Source organism: Talpa europaea (assembly GCF_964194135.1).
Source record: "Talpa europaea genome assembly, chromosome: 5".
Lineage (NCBI taxonomy): Eukaryota > Metazoa > Chordata > Mammalia > Eulipotyphla > Talpidae > Talpa > Talpa europaea.
Window position 1 is genome coordinate 101,181,763 of NC_140071.1, and position 18,006 is coordinate 101,199,768.

The following is an 18,006-nucleotide window of genomic DNA, read 5'->3' on the forward strand; positions in this document are numbered from 1 at the left end:
GCAAGTCATGGCACCTCACACTGTAGAGCTCAGTCATCGTTTATTTTCTCTTTGTTGCCCTGGCACATAACAGGAGAAAAGGTAGAAAATGAACAAGCCCTACCTGGCCAGCTATGTGTCCTGAGACTCTAGCCAAAGGTCTAGCATCAATGAGAGAGGCTTCTGTGAGATTGGATGTGGTGACAGCTAGCTGACTGCCCCAGTACCCTTAACTTACTGACATCATGGTTCTAGGCACAGGGGAAATCTTAGTCTCTTCCAAGAAACAAACAAAAGACCTAAAACAGAACCCTGGTTCCACCTTAGCTTCCATAAGAAAGCAAAGTTAAACGTCTACATTTTAGTTTTCAAATGAAAAAATGCATTATGATTTATTTTTCTGATTTTTCCCAACCATATAATTTTAAATCTTAGAAGAAACTCTTTGTTATATTGGTCTTAAATTAAAAACTCTTGTAAAGAAAATGGAACCACTTTTTTCCATCTTTAGATAATATCTAGAACTAATGTCTTATACTTTAAATAATACTTTAGAATAATGACTTGCCATTAAATTTTGGACTATGACTTAACCTTAGAATCATTCAACAAAGTCCCTGTGAAAATACTCTTTAAAAGAAGCACAAATTTTGACTTCAAGTGTGGATTTTTTTTATTGTCTCATGAGCAACAGTGACCTCACACAGATGTACTACAAAAAAAAAAAAAAAGAACAATGTAGAACTATAAAATGCCTACTATTTACATAAAAGATGGCATAGTAACGTCCTCAATTCATTAAACTTGAGGAGAATGTGTTAGAGTTGTGTGTTGGGATAAGGCATTGCCACTTGCCCTCCAAACATAAAGCCATAGCTGAGGATGGGTGGAGGAAGCATAGCCTCTGGGTTTAGTTGTTTCAAATGTGTGATGATTAGCAGACGTTTCATATATTCTCCTACCCAAGTCCCATTGCAGTAGTGTTTTAATACATGACATATTGGCTCTAACTTGCACATCAAAGTATAATACAGTCAAACCAATTTCCATTGGTTTGAGAAGTAGAAAAATATAACTTATAAACTGAGTTGACCATATACACAGGTTTACAGAAATCTATCATTTGCTGTCACTTTCTGAGCATTTAACTGGGTATTGTTCACTCCAAAGCAATGTGTAGCAAGTAAATAAGTTTTGAGGCTTTTAATATTTACCCCAGGAAATGACTTCTTACAAAAATAATAATTTTTTTCTATATTAAATATTTTGTATACATTATACATTAGCAAATAGTCTGTCAAAAATAAAACAAAAATAAAAACTTTTCGAAGTATATTAAAAATATACCACTGTTGGCTTAACACATGACCCAACATAAATATTATTAATGAAATAGGAATACTAGCATAACCAGGCTTGTCATGTGTCCCTGCCCATAAGCTTGATGGCTCCTTTCAGACATTTGACAACACTGGATCCCCTGAAGTCACTCTTTCATATTCTTTCTTTGAGTTTTTACTCTTTCTGTATCTGTACCTAGAAATAACCAGAAATGAAAGAGCACTGCAGTTAACAGAAATAAGAACAAAGTATATCAACAAAATAACAAATACATGGACTCAAAAGGTACATCATTTTGTTTCCAAATGACAAGAGTAAATAGGTTTGGGTTGGACAAAAGAAAGAAAGGGCGTTGAGTTAGGGATCATGTTCTGTGGTCAAACCATTTTGGGAGGAAATGATGAAACTCAATTAAAGAACTTCTCAGAGCTTTAAACCTAATCATGAAAGTTGTAAAAACACAGGAAGGCTTCACACTGAAGCCTGGATTTTTTTTTTTTTGTCTTTCTTTGTTTCCCTTTTCATCTCTTTTTCTAGAACCAAAGATTAGTCTTTTGATATAAGCAACATTATTACATTCTACCAAATACATTGATATAACACCACCACCAATAAAAATTACAATAACTAGTATTGATCGAGCACTAGTTAAGTGGCCAACGATATTCTAAATGCTATTCATTCTTTATTTTATCCTCATAGTATCACCATTATCCTTATTTTATAGATGAAGTGAGTGGAATATAATCTCTGGTGAATCCTCTCCTCTCACCCTCCTGTGCACCTGGCCTGTACCCCAGTTCTTGTATAAATAAATAAATAAATCTTTAAAAAATATTATATTCAGTTCTATAATCCTAACTAGTTAGAAACGCATTAATTATTTGATCAATACTTAAACTCAAACGTGGATAAGATACATTTAATCTTCCAAATGTACTTTTAGACCTTCAAAATTAGAATATGATATTTTCAGCAAAAAAAGAAATAAATTCACTCAAATTTATACTGAACAATTTTGTGCCAGATCCAAAATGATGATTTCACAGAGATATATCAAAGGCAGTTATATAACTAATTTATATTGTTCCTATACTTGGTCCAAACCCTGAGAAACCCTAATCTGATATATTGTCAAAAGATAATTCCCACTCTATTTTTCTCAGGTATCCGCATGTGTCAATATAGTATTGCACATAAGGATAGAGCATGACTATTAGAGGAATGGCAAGAGCCATTTTTAAAGTAAACTTTCACAATTGTCTGGAAATTCATTTCCACTAGTTTCTAAAATTTTAAAATCCTACATCTCTAGAGCTATTGACTTATAAAGTATGCCTAATAAATTATGGCTAAGTATGCCATTAGAACCACATGGTTTATGTTCACATGTATTATCAGACTCAATAATGAAAGCAGGACTGTCATAAATGTAGGACAACGATTTCTCTCTCTATTTTATAGGGGAAGAAATTAATACTCCAAGTTTGACCTGCATAAGGTCACTGGTAATAAGTGAGAGATAAAGAAGGTCAAATCCAGATGTTCTGTGACTAAAACTTCTTTATGAGTATCAGTGCTGAGTCTATTGTCTTCTTCTAAATAAATCTTGTCCATATTTTTACCCACTTTATAAATCTATATTATATATGTCATTTTTAAATGTGGAGTTAAAAAAACCAAAAAAAAAACACTGACTTACCATCTGCAGAAATAATACGTGGAACCAGCAATTATGACAAGAAAGAACATAACCAGAATCACGGTTAAAGCCACATACTCTTTGCTCAGGGGTTGTTGGACAGTTAAAAAGAAGTGCTCGCATCGGGCACCAGTGTAACCCACATCACACCTAAATGAAAATGCAAGGGAAGGATCAATTATTTTAAAAAATCATGATTACAATAGTTTTTAAGAACTAATCAATCTTTTTGAAAACTAAACTGCAATGTAAGAATCAACAAGGCTTTCCAAAAATTGTAAAGATGATTAAAGTCTGACCTTAGAGGAAGGTCAACATTGATAAAACAGCTCCGTATAGCTCTCAAGCTACAGGACAGCCAGGGAGGCTGACAATCTAAACAATGCTTTATAAGTCTTGTAAGTTCCAGGTGCTTTCTGTCTAGATTATTGGGGTCAAATCTTACTTCAATGGCTGATCTAGAAGTCCAGTGAAAAAATTAAAAGCTGAGCTGCTATTAAGGCACATGTGGGCATCTGAAGTCTTCCACTCATCCACTCCCTGGTGGATCTGATCAATTTCAGAGCTACTACATGTCCCCAAATTTCAAAAAATCTACTTAAGAAAGTTTCTAGTAGTACATACAAACTATGTGCTCATAGTAGGTATAAATTGCACTCCATGAAAAAGTGAAATAATTTCAAAAAATAAAAAGTAGGAAGAGAGATAGAAGTTTAAAGAAAGCTGGTCCTGTCTGTCTGGGCCCTTACCTGCAGGAATTCTGACTCATGTCCACCAGGTAGATGCACTGCCCATGCAAACAGTAGCCGTTCATGTCAGAGTCACACATCGCTATGGACACATGGGCCACACGCGGGTTTTCTTCTGTCTGAACTGTGAAGGAAATGGAAAATTGAATATATTCTGCTACCATCTTTGAAGCATTACTTACCCTTTCCTACTAGTAACCACAGAGCAACTATAACAAAGCAGGTCAGGAGCCAGTCAGTTGAGGAGAATTTTCAGAACTTGGAAATCACACCAGTTATTACACTCTTTGGATCAATAAACACCCGATGGGACATATCCAACAGATGACACGAAACAAAATAAGACCTAGGAATCTAATTCTCAAAGACAACCTTTAAAGATAGAAAAAGTAAGCTGAAGGTACACAAAAATGATGACCTTCCACACTTAACCCATTCATCAACGTTTAATTTTCAAAAAGAAATTCTGAAATTTATTTCTCCAACAGTAATTATAAGCTCAAGGCATTAATTGATCAAGAGAGCTTAATTCTATCAGAAAGTCTCTTTTGAGATTACCATCAGAGATATCAATGAAAGCCACCTAAATGTCTGAGGCCTGAATGTGAACTAGACAAACTTTGAGTTAGAAATGACTGAGGGGCCTCGCCATCCCGGGTGGTGCAAGGGGTTAAGCACAGCACTGTGACGCTATCCACAGCTTCCGCAGCACAAGTTTGATCCCGGGCCAGGGAGATGGCGCGGCAGACCTCTCCTGTCACACCTGCTGCTCCCCTCATCAGTGTATTTCAGTCTGCCTGTTCTGCTCCCTGCTCTGTCTCTGGTGAATCTTCTCACCCCTCTGCACCTCTGGACTGTACCTCAGTTCTTATATGCATAAATAAATAAATCTTTAAAAAGAAATGACTCGGTGAGGCAAATACAACTATGGAAATCTAGACCTCACCAGAAATAGTATTGCAGTCCACATGTAACATTACTTTAGAATATTGTCATTACTGGGCCTCCCTGGTAGCGCAAGAGGTTAAGCACCACACTATGAAACTATCTGCAGCCTCTGCAGTACGAGTTTTGATCCTCGGCTGGCCAGAGAGCAACCCACATGGCACAGCAGACCTCTCCTGTCTCGCCTGCTGCTCCCCTTAGCAGTATATTTCAGTCAGTCTGCCTGTTCTGTTCCCCACTCTGTCTCTGGTGAATCCTCTCACCCCCCACATCTCTTGCCTCCATCCCAGCTCTTGTATGTATAAATAGATAAATCTCTTAAAAAAAGAATATTTTCATTACTGAAATAATTAAACAAGAGCACGATGATTGTAACAAAAAATAGGGAAAGGGGTACACCAAAACTCCAGAAAGCCCAGAGATAAAAGACAAGCGAGAAGACGAATTGTTCAAAATACCCTGGTTCCTCAGATAGACTTTGATTCAATAGCTCAAACTGAATAGTAAGCGCACCCCTCTTGAACTACATCCAAGCTCCCTTGGGATCCTTGAGGGGAAAACACTGGGCATCACTAATTTGAAGTCCTATGCCTAAGCCATAAGTTAAGTACTCCATAAATATTTTCTGAATGAAAACTTAGCTAGAAAGGACAACATTTATTCTTTCTAGAAAGGAAGAGAACAAAATATAAAATATAATAGCTATTGTATGTTAATTTTCCTGTTTTACCTGGGATCCAACTTTTAACAATGGTTTTACAACAAAGCACTGGAGAATGGTCATCTCATTTTCTTTTTGGCATATCTCTTTAAGGTCAAATCTTTATCTCTAACCAGATGTGGTTCCCCTGTGCACCAGTTATTCCTTCAAATAATTTTTCCAGATTGTCATAAAAGTGCTAAAAATTTCCTTTGCTAATACAGCAGCTATCTATCCCCTTCCCCCTCTTTTTTTTCCATTGTCACATATTTTTGGTCTTTGAGTTTACAGTGCCATTAAAAAAACATAATCCTTTGATGCAATGTTGACAAAACTGGGCTTACTTGAAGCTGTACAGTTATCTTCAGATTCTCCAGGGATGCATGATGGAATCACAGTTGTACTGAGGACGACTTGCAGAAGATGAAAACCTATTTATAGAGGAAAATCAAATATAAATAATTTTTTCCAGGAAAGAAACTTTGATTGGATTTCCATATCACTGCAGGATTTGTACTTGCTTTAATTATTTTACATACCTAAAAATAATGAATGCTCTGCTCCTGTGATTTTGAAGTTTGATTTTCTAAGAATTGTAGCACTGAACAGTTGTAGAATTTCCATTGTTTTACTCCATGAGGCATTCAGAGTAAAGGTAGAACTCATCACAAAAGAAATTTTCAAAGAAAAATCAAGTCAACCTAATTAACATGCAGTATTGATTTAAGTGCCTAAGTTACTCATTACATTGTATTAAAAACAAAAAATAGATTTTAATAAATGCAATCTAAGTAAGGTGAGATTATGCTCAGTAAAATAAGTCAGAAGGAAAAAGAAAAATACTGGATGGTTTCACTCATTGGAGGAAATAATGAAACCGAACAAAGGGTTAAAAAAAACCCCAAAATTTGCAGGCCAACTGTAGATCTGAGGTGAATAGCAGGGGAAGAGGTGCAGGGGGATTTATGAGGATTTATGAAATGAGTAATAATGTAAGAAAAATTAAGAAATTAAGAAAAATCAGATTCCCTTTAATTGCAAGTCTATTTTTCTGAAAAGAGTTTAGTCTCTTCTGTTTAGGTATTTGCACTTGGATCACTCTATCTTTGTCTAGATGATAAACATGAGTATAATGGGCATCATAACTTCTAAATGAGGGTAAATATAATTTAAGCACAACATTTGACCCCATTTGTGGAGTCACCTAAGTATGATGGGAGGCAATTCTGGGAGGAAATTTGAGCTATGTGATTTTGGATTCAATTTTCCCTACTCTAGAGAGTTTTGGGGAGAATGAACTAATTATAGCAATATAGCTTATGAAATACCTAAAATACCAAAGACTCCTATAAATGGTCCAGCTAGCCTCTAGCTTTAGCAGTAAATGTGGGTAGTGCCCTCTGCTGTTCTATAATGTGATTTTAAATTTCTTTGTAATTTGGTATTTTAAAGGGTGATTTAATCCAAATAATAAAGGATTTTATTTTTTCTCAGTCAAAGGAGGTTTGCTGGTAATTTTCATATTTTTTGGACACTGAAACCTAAATTACAAGTCAGCATCATAGTTTGTAATTCCATGTTTCCAGCATAACACAATAAACCTAGAAAGTAGTCTTCTCTAAGAATGTCTATGAGTGGCTTACATAAGACCAATTATCTAGTGATCATAGAAGAGTTAGGAATCTTATCTTTTGACATCAAATTTCCCAATGTTTCAATGATTTGAAAATACTTTTTGAAAAGTTTAGAAGTATTTCCTTCCCACTCCATATCTCTCAACAATATAAATGTTGCTTCAATTCTCTTGTAGAAAAAATGTCATGTTTTGTAAATGATATGAAGTGGTTAAAATCTGAATGTCATTATCAGTTGAACTGAGATGCAAGAAGATAACTGTCTGCATAGCTTTTTATGGAGGAGAATCTAGATTCCCATCTGAGCCAATTTTATTCTACATCTCATTATAATTTTGTCATGCACTTTTCACTACTGAAGAATTGAACCCTTTAACTCACATAATCTGTTCAACACAAATTGGAATTCTAGATGTGTTATTAATCCTTGAGCCTCCTATTATCCCAGGTTTCCTTAGCTGAGGAAAGCTTTGGAGGAGACATTACTGATTCCTCCACTATGAAAAAGCCACATTCATCATGCAAATACACATCTGAAGCTCGTTTCTCATCCTTGTGCAAATCAGAGATTATCCTTTCCTGTTTGGAATTGTTTACAAACTGCAACCTGCAACTACTATAGAATAAAGCTAATTGTTTCGGTATGTTCCTTCTTAGTATTTTTTTTAAAGTTTTATGTAGTTGTTAGTTTTTCCATTGTTGCAAACTGTGTTCCAGTTGGTCAAGCCACAGGTGAAATATTTTTCTTTGTGAATTAAAGAATGTTCAGTGCAGGGCGTGCCTCCACCAAAACTGGGCTCTTCTAATTTGTGACCCTCCCTTGGACATAGTCCATCGTTCAGGATGGTTTCTGTGAGACTGCCTACATTAATCGAACATCCTGATATTTATAGATGAAGTGGAAAAGAACTTTAAATACTTTTTTCTCAAGTGAAAGTGTTTAGACTAAAGTTCCATCATGGATCTATGTAGCTAATAGGATGGCAAAACTGGTTCTAAATCATGTGTCCATCTGCACAACTCCATTGTTATAAAACATGGCTCTCAAGATTCCCTCAACCTCATTGCACCCCCAGACCTTGCAAACCAAGGTTGAGGAATAAATGGAGATGATCAAAAGAATAAAAAGCACCAACTAAAGAGAATTCTGACTCCCAAATGTTGCCCTTAAGAATCATTACTCATTTTAAAGTCAGATAGGGAAGTTGTTTCAGTTTTTCATGATTTTGGTGTTACTTGAACATAATAACCTATGATTTAATTGCAAATATAGTTTTTGATCATTAACCATGGGTTTGTGCTAAAAAAATAATTCATTATGACAGTAAAGATTGTGGAATGTGTCAGTGTGTCAGAAAACAGTTGTGGGTGGCAAACGCTACATTGGTAACTAAGACACAGAGCAATTCAGCATCGGGTGTAATGGGGTAAATCTTGAACTCAAAATCAACTGCTGGACTTCTATTTCAATAATGCTATGAAAATCAAAATCCCTACCATGGTAACTATTTCTGTTGAACTCCAACTGGTTTTAGGAATCTGAAGCTCACCTATTCACCTCTCTACCTTTACCTTTCAGAGATTGTGTTTCAGTGAAATCTCAAATGCACCAGCAGGAAGTAGTACTGGTGACTCACAGGATACAAATCACCTCTACTCTGTGAGTCAGGGCCAGCCTACACCCTTACACAATATTGGGGACCTCGCGTGGGAGAGGTTGAGTGCTATCACCCAGATGGGGATAGCACTAAATATGGTGGGTCCTGGGGACCTAAGAAGTGCTTGCCCAACAGTCAGGAGGAATGCCAGATATAGAAACTGTCCTCATTGCACATGGTTTCTTTTGACTTTGCTTCCTTATAGCTACACTGAGGGGCTCACCCAAGAGACCAACACTTGGTGATTGCTAAGCCAATTCCACATCTAGTACATTCTTAGGGATTAAGGGACTCTCCTGAAAAACAATCAAGCAAATAAAATGACGCCCATAAAATGAGATAGGTTCTAGAATGAAAGGAATGCACCTTATTTTCCAAATTTAACCTTTTACAATATTTACACCAGAACAGCAAACTCATAATGAATCATCGAATTTGCCTAGCCCAAACAGGTAGCAAAATCCGCTTTGTTCACACTTTTGCTGTGGCCACATAACTACCTACTCATGGACTGTTAGTTTTCTACCTTCTCCCATGACAGTCTGTAATTTTAGAATTTGCCTGTAACATAGTAGGCATGTTAGGTCTTGAATACTCTGAGTGACATACACTTTCACTACTCTCAGATACCATTTTATTTAAGTGCAATTCCTCTACTAGATAAGGTCTTTCTTCATGTTGAACAAAATAACTGCAAATTTTATCATATCAGATAACAAAAATATTACTGCCAGTGTTTTCTACTAACAGTCTATCCTTCAGAGGATAAAATATATTTAGAAAATAAACTTTGCCTTCCTACAGGTTTTCAATGCTAGCTGTATAACTTTCATTAAAAATTAAATATACCCACTGTTTCCCTCAGCAGTGTATTTCAGTAGATCTGCCTGTTCTGTTCCCCACTCTGTCTCTGGTGAATCCTCCTACCTGCACACCTCTGGCTTATACACCAGTTCTTATATTCATAATTAAATAACTATTTTTAAAAATAAAAAAAGAATTAAATATAAATACCAACTATCCCTATTTGATATAAAACAGAGATTGATATAATAATGGGTTGCAAATAAGTGTTTCTTCTAATTTTGACTTTTAAAAAATACCCATAGGGACTTCCTTGTCAAGTGACAAGAAAAAATTCAACGTTTAAAGATAAGCATTTTAATAGTTTTAAAATGTTTAAAAACAATGTTTTTTTCAATTCATAGGTATTAAATTATAATCTGCAATTTTGGTAGCAATTTTTAAATCATACTTCAGGAACTCATATATTTTAGTCATCATACAATTGTTATATATAACACTCTCCAAATCAGAATTAATGAGTCAAAATATGAGGGTAAGGTTATTTTAACCTAAAAATGGCTGTGGGTGGCAAGCTCAGGTGAAATGGGGAAGTCTTAAAATGGAAATGTTCCCAGAATACAGAAGGGCACATATTACTCGGTATAAATATTACTATACAATTTATATTAAACTGGGTGTTGGGATTTGTGACCAAGAGCTATGAATATGGGACTTGCATTCCTTCAAAGCCAGATACATCTTTAGAGTACTATTTTAAATGTTTTATTGAAAATATTTTTTTCTTCAAGATAATGTTATGCAGGGAATCTTTCAACAAACTTTTCTACCTTTACTCCTTTGCACTTTGCTTCATCCACCTGCCCCTATGAGCCAATTCAGAAATTTGAATTATTACTATGCTATTGTTTCAAAAGAAAAATATTCTAAAGGAGCAAAGATCTGGGAGCTTGAACTGCTGGGACATCAGTCAAGGGAAGGTGTCGGACGCCCAAAATGGCCCTCAGGCTTGCTAACACTAGTTTGGATTATAAGTTTGCTGATTGCTTTCTTTTCATTATATTCATGTGGTGGCCTGTAGCACTGAATATTTTCTGGAATTTTTTGAAGTCTGTTGACTTTCATGCATTTTTTTTAAAGATTTATTTATTTATACAAAAAAAACGGGGTACAGGCCAGATGTGCGGGAGGGTGAAAGGATTCACCAGAGACAGAGTGGGGAACAGAACAGGCAGACTGATGAAATGCACTGCTGAGGGGAGCAGCGGGCGACACAGGAGAGATCTGCTTGCCATGTGGGATTCTTGCCGACTGGCCATGATTGAACCTGCGCTGCAGAGGTTTCAGACAGCTTCACAGTGTATCACTCAACCGCCTGCACTACCAGGGAAGCTCTCATACAGTCTTTATAGAAGCCTATTGCCAAAAATGAATTTGCAAGAGGACAGTTTTAATCCATGAGTACTAAAAAAGAGAAGAAATGAGTATGTAAAAGGTGATATTCAAAGTCTCAAAGCTAATTACTTTTCATACTAAAAAATCCGTGTAATGCACCTAGCACACTGGAAGCTGCTAAGGCATTTTATTTTGTATAAGTGTGTTTTTTTGGTTAACACTGTCCAACTTCAGTGGGAGGCATATAATGAGTTGGAAGACTCAGTTCTACCAGAAATGGAAATGAAGGAGTGCAGCTTTTCTATACATACTATTTGTAACTACATCTTTTAAATTAGATTTGTTCCATAAATACCTAATGAGATCTTTCTACACACAATATATTGAGTAAGACGCTGAAAACAAAGTTAATACAAAGGACATAGTTCCTGTCCTAAGTAGGATTAAGTGGAACTAGATATTTGTGAAGTGGAGTGGAAAGGAGAAAATTCATAAATGATGTCAAGTTTCTGGTTAGAAAATACCAAGTTGGGTAGTGCCATTAAAAAGTAGAATCAGGGCCTCCCTGGTGGTGCAGGAGGTTGATCGTGGTGCTGTGAAGCTGTCTGCAGCCTCTGCAGCATGGGTTCCATTCCCTGCCTGCAGGGGAGATTCCCACATGAGGTGGCAGATCTCTCCTGTCTCCCCTTTTGCTCCCCTCAGCAATGTATTTCAGTCTGCCTGTTCTGCTCCCTGCTCTGTCTCTGGTGAATCCTCTCAACCTTCTGCACCTCTGGCCTGTACCCCAGCTCCTGTATAAAAATAAATAAATCTTAAAAAAAAAAAAGTTAAAAAAAAAGTAGAATCACAACAGGACAGGTTGAAGTGGCATTGGCAGCTAGCAGTCATGAAAGGAGGGATAATGAATGAAAAAAATTTGGTCTATGGTTCACATATTATCTATTTATACTTATGAGGTACTTGGGAATATTGATATTGAGTTAAAAAGTCAAAATAGTTACTGGAGTCTATTTGAAAGAAATATGACCAATGAAAACAGAGAAGTGTTTTAAAACATTCATATGTTTCAAGGGAAATATTATGGAATGGAAAATAATAGAACTTTAGAAATATGGGATAAGGAGTAAGTAGAAATGGCCACAGAAACTGGAGGAAAAAGAGAAATTGCGTTGTAGAGCAAGCGAGTAGAGTTATCCAGTGAGGTACAGGTGATCAACAGTGAAAAGATTTAAAAAATTGTGAACGACTTCATTATATATAAGATTCATCATTATTCAGAGCAAATGGTGCTAAAATCATCGGGAAAAAAAAGTAAGTTGGTTTTTTGATATTGAATTGATTTGATATTTGCATGCAGCTTACCATTTAATATTTTTTATCTTGGGTAATTTAAGTTTGATTACTCAAGCTGTGAATTCCAAGGGGCACTGTGTAATAGCAATGGCAGATACATTAGGCTAGTAGTATTCAACCAGCAGTGATTTTGGCAAACTGATATTTTGTCATGTCTGGAGACATTTTGGGTTGTCACAACAGAGGGTGATGCTACTGACATCTAGTGGGTAGAGATCAGGATTGCTATTTAACACTGTAGTGCATAGGACAGCCCACCACAAAGAACTATACAATCCATACCATAAATAGATCCTAGACACAACACACATGAACAGTCAAGTCCAGTTCTAGCTTGAATACTACTTTTAGGCCTCTGCAGCTGAATTTCCTTATCTCTGAAAACAGAAACCTAGGAATGGAGTGGAATAGAGGGGGAGATGGAATTTAGATTAGATTACTCTAAAATTCTTTTCATTTCTAAAACAATACTTCTCTTTCACTAACTGACAACCCATCATTCAGTCATATCACTGTTCAGTTTCTCCCCCTTTCTCTCTCTCTCTCTCTCTCTCTCTCTCTCTCTCTCTCTCTCTCTCTCTCTCACACACACACACACACACACACACACACACACACACATACACACAGTGCAGCAGTGCAGATATAATTAAAATTTTATTAGGCATATGATCAATGAATAAATGCTACATTAAGAAATAGAAATGAGAAGCAAAGAAAAACTATTAGACTTTAACAAAAACATCAAAATCGAGTTTTTAAAAACTATTGCTTAATCTCAAAACATATTGCTTCTTGATCACATTTTCAAAGAGCAGATGGTGGAGTCAAAACAGTGAGGTGAGAAAGCTGATTAAGTAACATTCCAATCATCCAGCCAACTAACATTTAGTGAGTGTTTAAGAGAGGGGGTTGGATACACCCTTACAGAGTGACCTGCAAGGCAGGACTGGGGGAATGCACAGATGTAGTGGTGTATGGGGGGGGGGGGCAAGCTGAATATTTATTTTTGGTGGTGGGAGGTGAAAGGGCTTATCAGAGAGGGTCTGGTATTATTCTTTAGTCTAAAAGCATAATGTTCACTGAAAGTGAAGAGTGAGTTGGGGGTATCCACTGCAGATGGTACAGCAGATTCACACATGGAGCTGGGCAGCTCACTTCTTTTAAGTATGTTATATCATTGATACAATGAGAAAAATAATTACTTTCCTGGCTATTACAAAGATCAAATGAAACATTTTCTAAGAAAGCACTTGGTGGCGATGGTGATAACAACTCTAACTTTAAGACTGCTTTTTATATTCTAATATATGTATTAACCCATATACAATAACCTGATAATATAGCTATTATGAGCTCCATTTTACAGATGAAAAACGGAGGTTCAAAGAGGAACAAATATTTCTAAAGTATGAAATGATACTGGATTGTGAAATCTGTATCCTTTACACTATAACTCTTGGCTCAAAACTACAGAGTTTGACATATATAAATGTGTGTGTGTAACAGAAGAAGCTCTTCCCCTTATCATGATGGATTTTCAAAAGAACTTGTATTTAACTCACTTTTATATCTCAAATTTAAAAATCAGGTTTTTGACCTAAGAAATGAGGAGTTAACATTATTTTCTGAACAATTATTAAATCACGTTGTGAACTAAATCATTACTTTAACCTAGAATGTCACAGAAAGAACCTTTATTTGCCCTGTAACTAGACACTCAGTCTTACATAAATGGCATTGCCAGAGGACACTGAGTCTGTTGCATTACTTCATTTTTTCAGAGGTTCCAAAATTGCCATACCAAAGTGATGGCTGTCAGGGTGCTCCTCCTTGAGGATATCTCCTAATATATACAGCTCTGAGGATCCTTCCCATTGTCTTCCAGTGGAATGTTCGGCAGTTACAGTCATACTAATTAGACAATTTGCATAGACCTATATTCAGTGAAGACTGACAGATGAGGAAACCACACCTGCATTGACAGTCTCTTTGAAGAGGATTTTTTACATGACATTTACATCTCTCGAATGACCATTAACCAGGAAATAGGAAATTCTTCTGCAAAAATGAACAAGACATTCAAATTTAATTTTTTCCAAATTAACTATGTGAGATAGGACTTTCATAAACCCAGGCAGTACATCTGCTTTCTCACTGCTAATAGAAATGTACTATGGATTTCAACTTGATCATTTATTGATAGTGTATTCAATCACAATAATATAAAAGGACACTGGGAATAAAAAGGATATCCATATTCTACTTCTTGATTGTTCTATATCATATACATGTAGGAAATATAAAGACTTGAGTCAGCTACCATCAATGAGTGCTTTATAAAAAGTCATTTTCTGGGAAATGTGTAGATTTAAAATGCTGAATTTAGGTTAAGTAAAAAATTCAACATATTTTGGCACAGCATAAGTCTGTGCCTGATTTTGTGTGACACCATAAAGATATGATTTTCATACATAAGCCTGTCCCTATAAAAGATTTAACTATGGGGTAAAACCCCCAGACAACTACTACAGAACTTACTATCTTGATTATGCTTCTGATAATCTAGAGACCCTCTGACTTCTTACTCACAATTCCACAATGACCTTGCCAAGCACTGTCTCTTAATACCTTGTAAGGTATTTGAATTCGCAGAGTCTTAATGTCTTCATTTGTCAAACTGGGCTAAACAACCCTACCTCTTGTAGTTAATTTGAGGAGTAAAAATATGATTAGTTTGTGTAAAGTACTAATATACAATGTGGTTGACTCACAGTGGACATCTGGTAACTGTCTCCTTCCCAGATCCTGCATTTGAAGCCCACTCCCCACTCCTGAGTCACACATCCCAATTGGCCAAGTTGTTTATATAACAAAATGATGTGGAGGGTAAGTAGAGTGCCTGGGTCCAGACAAGAGAGGCCTATCATGTTTTCTGCCCATTATGTGTCATTTCAGGTTGTGCTTACACTCAGGGAGCTTATAAACTCTCAGGATCAGCAGAAAATCTCTGAGGCAAGCCAATGTCTCATGGAGAGCTGTGCTTCTCATATTTTCAAGAAAGAATGCTCATTTTGCTTAATTCTCTGTCACTCTGCAATGAAATAGGAATAAGTTGTCTTGGGGATCTCATTACTAAACAGGCTTAAAAGCTCATTTGGGTATCAAAATGTTTGACTTTAGCACTGAGACCCAAAGTATTAATCACAGAACTCCTGGTAAAAATTTTCCTCTTTGCTGTGAACAATCACAAGATTTGAAACAATAATTCAACTCAAAAATTGTATACTATTTAAAAATTTGTTATCTGGTTTGGGGCAGCTCATGTTCAGTTAGCTAAAAGTGCTAGCAAACACAGGTATAAATTTTCTCAGCTTAGCCTTGTTTTCTTTGGGACTGTCAGTCATGGTTCCCAATATTTAAAGGCAGAACCTCAATATCAAATATTTCTAAAATTTAAAAGTAACTGAATGATTGTGTAAACATGTGGCAATTTTAAATCTACATTTGTTGGAGGCAGAGGATGCAATTGAAGTCATCTATATTTTTTCAGTCATAAAAGCATACAATCTACACAAAAGGAATAATGAATTTTTGGCTAAAATCTAAAACAAATGTCTCCTCCTTTTGAAGGCTAGACATACGTGAAATACATTTCTAGATAATCTTTTGCTGTGGTGGGTTAGAAGGGCAATTTCAAGAATAACAGGTGGCCTTGTCTTTTTTCCGTGTACTTTCAAATGAGTCTATTGGACTTGCATACCTGAATAGAGTATAGAGATATGAGATAGAAATTCAAACAGGAACTTTCCTAGTGGCAGAGAAATATCTAAACAAACTGGGAAAACAGAAACTGACCTAGCTCATTTGGAAATGGGCTTGGTGGCTGATGAAATAGGTGAACTATAATTAAGTAATGCAATAAAGGAGTTAAGCACTTTCATGACAACAAAAACACACACAACACACACACTAAGTGGGTAGAAACCAGGTTATTCATAGGCTATTGCTGTCTCAAATTAGAATATTCAATGAGTGGCCTGAACAGACACTTGCATTGTTCAGATGTAACCTTACAGATGGCAAGTAAAAAGCCCTGAGCCATTCTGACCTCGGGGTTAATTTCTAACTCTAGGAAGACTGTCACCTTTCTAATTTCATTCTTTTCAGAGGCAGCAAAACAGCAAAGCCACATTATTTACTGATAATCTTTTAACAAGTCATTCTTAACAGTTTTAATAGAAGCCATAGATCCAGTTGGCACTTATGTTCCTGTACTTGGAGAAGTAAGTTCCAACTATGCATAGTATGCATTTCATTAAGTCTCCCAACCCTGAGATAAAGAATCTAGAAATCGTAATTTAACTGTCACATCCTGTACAAGTAAAGTTAGTTTGTTAAGGGGAATTCTTCTCTTTGCAACTCCAGAGTGTGAGACATGCAACCTTTGTTTCCTTATTAAAATTTTCATGTAAGCGCCAAAATCCTCTTGAGTTGAAAGAATTGGGGAAAAGTGATTATTTTCAAGCCAGGAAGGTTACATAAGGATTTTTTCCCCCCCTTGTCCTCAAGAGCTAAATAATCTCAACTCGGAAAATAGCATTAAAATACAGTCAAATAGCATTAAAATACAGTCTGCAACTCAGGCAAAGCTGGTAGTGCCCCCTTCAAGTTTAACCATTTAGAAAACTGAGAGCACCTGCCAGTGCCCCCTTCAAGTTTAACCATTTAGAAAACTGAGAGCACCCCGGCAGGAAAGATCTCTTGTGCTCGGGTCTAGTTTCTACTCCATCTCCTAGAGCCCCTCGGGGCCCCCCATCCCAGCCTCCACAAATAGAACTAAACTTGAAATGTCAGCAGCGCTTCCCCGGCTTTTGGATGGCTAGAGCTGGAAAATATTCAAAAGAGAAAACAAGTTTTTCTTCTTTTTTTTTTTGTTATTTTGCCTAATACGGAACTCTATTAATTCGTGCACAACGTATATAACAATAGTTAATTCATCAATAAAAGACATTTTTAATACCAGTCCCTCTCCCAGCCCCCCGCCGCACCCCATTCCATGCCCGCCTGGAAGAAAAGACGCAATCTCATAACTGGAGACCACATTTTAATTAGAGTACACTTTAACCTAGTGCAAAAGTCCCTACTTGTTCCCCGACAAACGCACACCCGCGGCGGTAGCGTCGGGCGGCGGCTGGAGACTTACCCAGGTACAGCAGCAGCGCGGGGACCCCGCCGGCGCGACGCGGCTCCATCCTCTCTCTGGCCGGGAGCGGGGACGCGGCGGGCGCTCGGGCTGCGCGGCGGGCGGACGGCGGGGAGCCGGCGCGGCTGCGGGGTGCGGCTGCGGCGCAGGGGAGCGCGGTGGAGAGTCTGGAGGGGCCAAGCTTCGGCGGCGTCCTGCTGACACCCGGCCCGTCAGGCAAGTGAGCTCACATTGCCCGGCGCTACGACCTTTATAAGGGACAAGCTCGGTGAGGTTCGAAGTGCCCAAAGTTTCATAATCGGCCCCGGGGGAGGAGTGGCTGGAGGATTGTCCGGATGTCATCCTCCCTCTCTGAACACCTGAGAGTGGCTGAGGAATGAAATAATGTCCTTCTGGTGTCCTGGGGACTACTCCCCAAACTTTTCCATCTCCCTCTTGACTCTTGCGGGAGGAAGTGCAGAGCTGGACCTGATGCTTGGTTGGATGTGGGGTCACTAGCCGGATCGTGGGTGGTTTTCGTGCTCTGGTGACAGGCCTAAC

General features: G+C 37.3%; 1 protein-coding gene across 1 annotated transcript; it reads right to left on the minus strand.

The window, feature by feature from the left end:
• Positions 1-1,433: 1,433 nt before the first annotated feature.
• EREG (epiregulin) lies at positions 1,434-17,670 on the minus strand (the record flags this gene model as incomplete). The annotated part of the gene is made up of 5 exons (XM_084233642.1): positions 17,467-17,670; positions 5,761-5,847; positions 3,772-3,895; positions 3,023-3,172; positions 1,434-1,515 (listed from the first exon to the last, which is right to left on the minus strand). The coding sequence occupies exons 1-5, from the start codon at positions 17,513-17,515 to the stop codon at positions 1,434-1,436; spliced, it is 492 nt and encodes a 163-aa protein (XP_084089768.1). The 5' UTR covers positions 17,516-17,670.
• Positions 17,671-18,006: the final 336 nt, after the last annotated feature.